The sequence below is a fragment of the Nuphar pumila genome, unplaced genomic scaffold, assembly GCF_984573655.1.
Source record: "Nuphar pumila unplaced genomic scaffold, dmNupPumi1.hap1.1 HAP1_SCAFFOLD_889, whole genome shotgun sequence".
Lineage (NCBI taxonomy): Eukaryota > Viridiplantae > Streptophyta > Magnoliopsida > Nymphaeales > Nymphaeaceae > Nuphar > Nuphar pumila.
The window spans coordinates 18751-21404 of NW_028323524.1; the positions used below are offsets into that span (position 1 = coordinate 18751).

The following is a 2654-nucleotide window of genomic DNA, read 5'->3' on the forward strand; positions in this document are numbered from 1 at the left end:
TGAACTTCCTGTATCGAGGTCCCAGGGTATGACAGGCTGCGTAGACTGACAATCCAGGTTTGGGGGACTCCAGTGCTTTGATAGCCGTTGCCATGTACATTACACTAAGTCACTTAAATAAACAAGTCCTCGCGGGCTCTTCGTATTGAGAATTTGCTCTCGATCATCTTACACTTGCACAGCACGGTATATATAGGCTCAAGTCTATGGAAAATTACTCAATCATTAGCAGGCAGCTGATACACGGAAGTAAATATCATTTCAAGGACCATAGAATAGTCATCAGACCATAGTGTCCACAAAACATGACTCTATGATCACGTACAGAGTCCAGCTGTACAGTGTGGAGTTGTGCGCACTTCATGCGGACGTGTGCACATGGAACGACAGATACTTACGGAACCTATCTTCTGATACTTAGGGCAGTATCTTCAGCACTCCCCATATGTGCTAGGAAGTATCAACCTGGGGCGTGCTCCCCAGATTCAAACACAATCATACAGTTCTCGAAGACCAAGACCTCTGACACAAAACGGCAGCTTGCCAACAGAAATCGGCTTCGTCGAGCAGTCTGCAACATTGTCATCAGTTGACACAAACTTGTACTTACTGATGTACGGCCTCTGGTGGATGCTGTTTGTCTTACTGGCCCTGTCTCTGTATCTGGATCCCCAGGTGTACAACAGCAATGACATCCTAGTCAGCAAGATCATGCACAAGCAAGATCATATACATGGATCTAGGTCGAATCGCTTATTGCAACCCCTGGCTGGAGTTTCGGTGGTTATTTGGAGGGACTGGCCCAACATAGCCAACTTCTCGTCCGTTGTCTACGAGGCACTAAGATGCCATGAAAACTAGTTCACGGGGTATCTCACTTCTTCCCAGTTGTCCATGCCATGATTTATTCTGCACCATACTTGGTTCCTTTGTGGAGGGGTCAGGAAATGCAATGGCGGAAGGACTTTGGCAAAGGAAGTCCGGGTTGCCGATGCGTGCAGAGCGTTGAAGGCGCGACCAGTCACCAAAGGAGGCGGATCCAGATAGCCTTTTTGCAGGGGATGTCACCGTTGAGAACAAACAGCATGTAGAACTGTGATGGCGCGATCAGTCCATCCGGCGGCATTGTCACGCGCAGCGATCTGAAATCCCCTACCACTGGCCCAGCCACGATGTTCAGCTCAATGGCCCGCTGGTTCATGTTCAGCTGGTGAGTCACGGCGCCGGGGGCGACGAGCACTGCCGTGGTGACAGTCCCTTGGTAGAGGAGAGTGATGGTGGAGCCCGTGAGGGCAGTTTTTGGATTATGTGACCTGTAGAGGTTTGGGCGATCTGGATTGTCGAAGTAGTATGGCAAATACCTCTCAGCCTGGTACTGCACGAGGGCGGGGGCAGCCACTGGGCAGCCTGGGACACAGTTGCTCTGCTCTGAGCCAGCCACAAACACGGAAGCATCCGGAAGAAGCAGCGCCACGGAGTGATAGTAGCGAAGAATTGTGGACGCTGCCAGCACAGTGTACCGTGCATTCACAGGCGCGTAGGGGTCATAAAGCCACGCGTTGTACACGGGATCCCTGCTCTGGCTGCCCCCGTTGTTGCCTCCTTGCATCTGTCCAAACTCCTCCCCATTGATCACGATAATCTTACCATTGGGGAGCACTACAGCGTCGGCGCCGACGCGCGCGCTTGGCATGCGTTCAGCTACCCACGCCATGTTGTCGTTGGCAACTACAGCACTGTCGAGGTTCAAGCGGATCGAGAACGGGTTGGCCGGCAAGTCGCACACGCAGGTTTGTCCGGGTTGTGTGAACGCAAAGCCTTCAAACTGCACGATTTCCGGTGTATAGCCCTCTGATGGTCGAAGCATCAGCAGCATTGCAGAGCCCTGGGCGCTGAACGCGCTGCAGAAGCCACCAATGACATCAAGAGGGGTTTTGGGAATATTTTTGTAGCGCGCGATGGTGTTGGCGTCGTCAATTGTCAGCAGCGTTCCTTCGGTGCATCCGTCGAAGGCGTACAAAAGGTAATGGCCTGGCACGGGCGTGTATGGCAGCAGGAAAAGGCCAGGGTAGATAGGGTAATTCTTCGTTGGGGTGTCCGTCCAAGAAGCGACCAGCTTGTCGATGCGCGGGTCGGAGATCTCCACCAGTGGCTGCTTTTCTTCAGTGCCGGGGTCAGCCACTCCGTTGGCGATGACGACGCGCTGGTCGGGCAAAGTGGTCATCGATGGGTACCTGCACAGCACTTCGTGCTCGCTACCAACAGGGCTTCGCCACTCTGGGTTTCGACCCCCATTCTTGTCCGAATATTTGAGAATTTCAGGCATCTGGACACGTAAATTACACGGTCTGGCATAGCGCTGGCTGCCGATGAAGTGGCATATCTTTTCATGGTGCTCTCAATGTCGGTAGCAGCAGTGGCTTGCCAAGCCGGCGCCCTATTACCCAATCGGTCACAGGACACTCCCAGGATGCCAGACGAAGAACATCGTCAGAATGCGCGACCCTTATTTCTTCCTCAGAATGGTCCTGCATTTTCAGGGGTACAGACCCACAGAGAAACTGCCTGGCAAAAGCACAGGACAGACGTCTGGTGCTGTGAGCTGGATTTCACTTCAGACCCACTTCAGACCAGTTTAGTTAATCGTCAGTTTC

At 52.9% G+C, this 2654-nt stretch overlaps 1 protein-coding gene across 1 annotated transcript; it reads right to left on the reverse strand.

The window, feature by feature from the left end:
- Positions 1-1021: 1021 nt before the first annotated feature.
- LOC149809691 (aldehyde oxidase GLOX1-like) lies at positions 1022-2326 on the reverse strand. Its single transcript, XM_089994690.1, has one exon. It carries the CDS (start codon positions 2324-2326, stop codon positions 1022-1024), a length of 1305 nt encoding a protein of 434 aa, XP_089850816.1.
- Between the last annotated feature and the right edge of the window lie 328 nt (positions 2327-2654).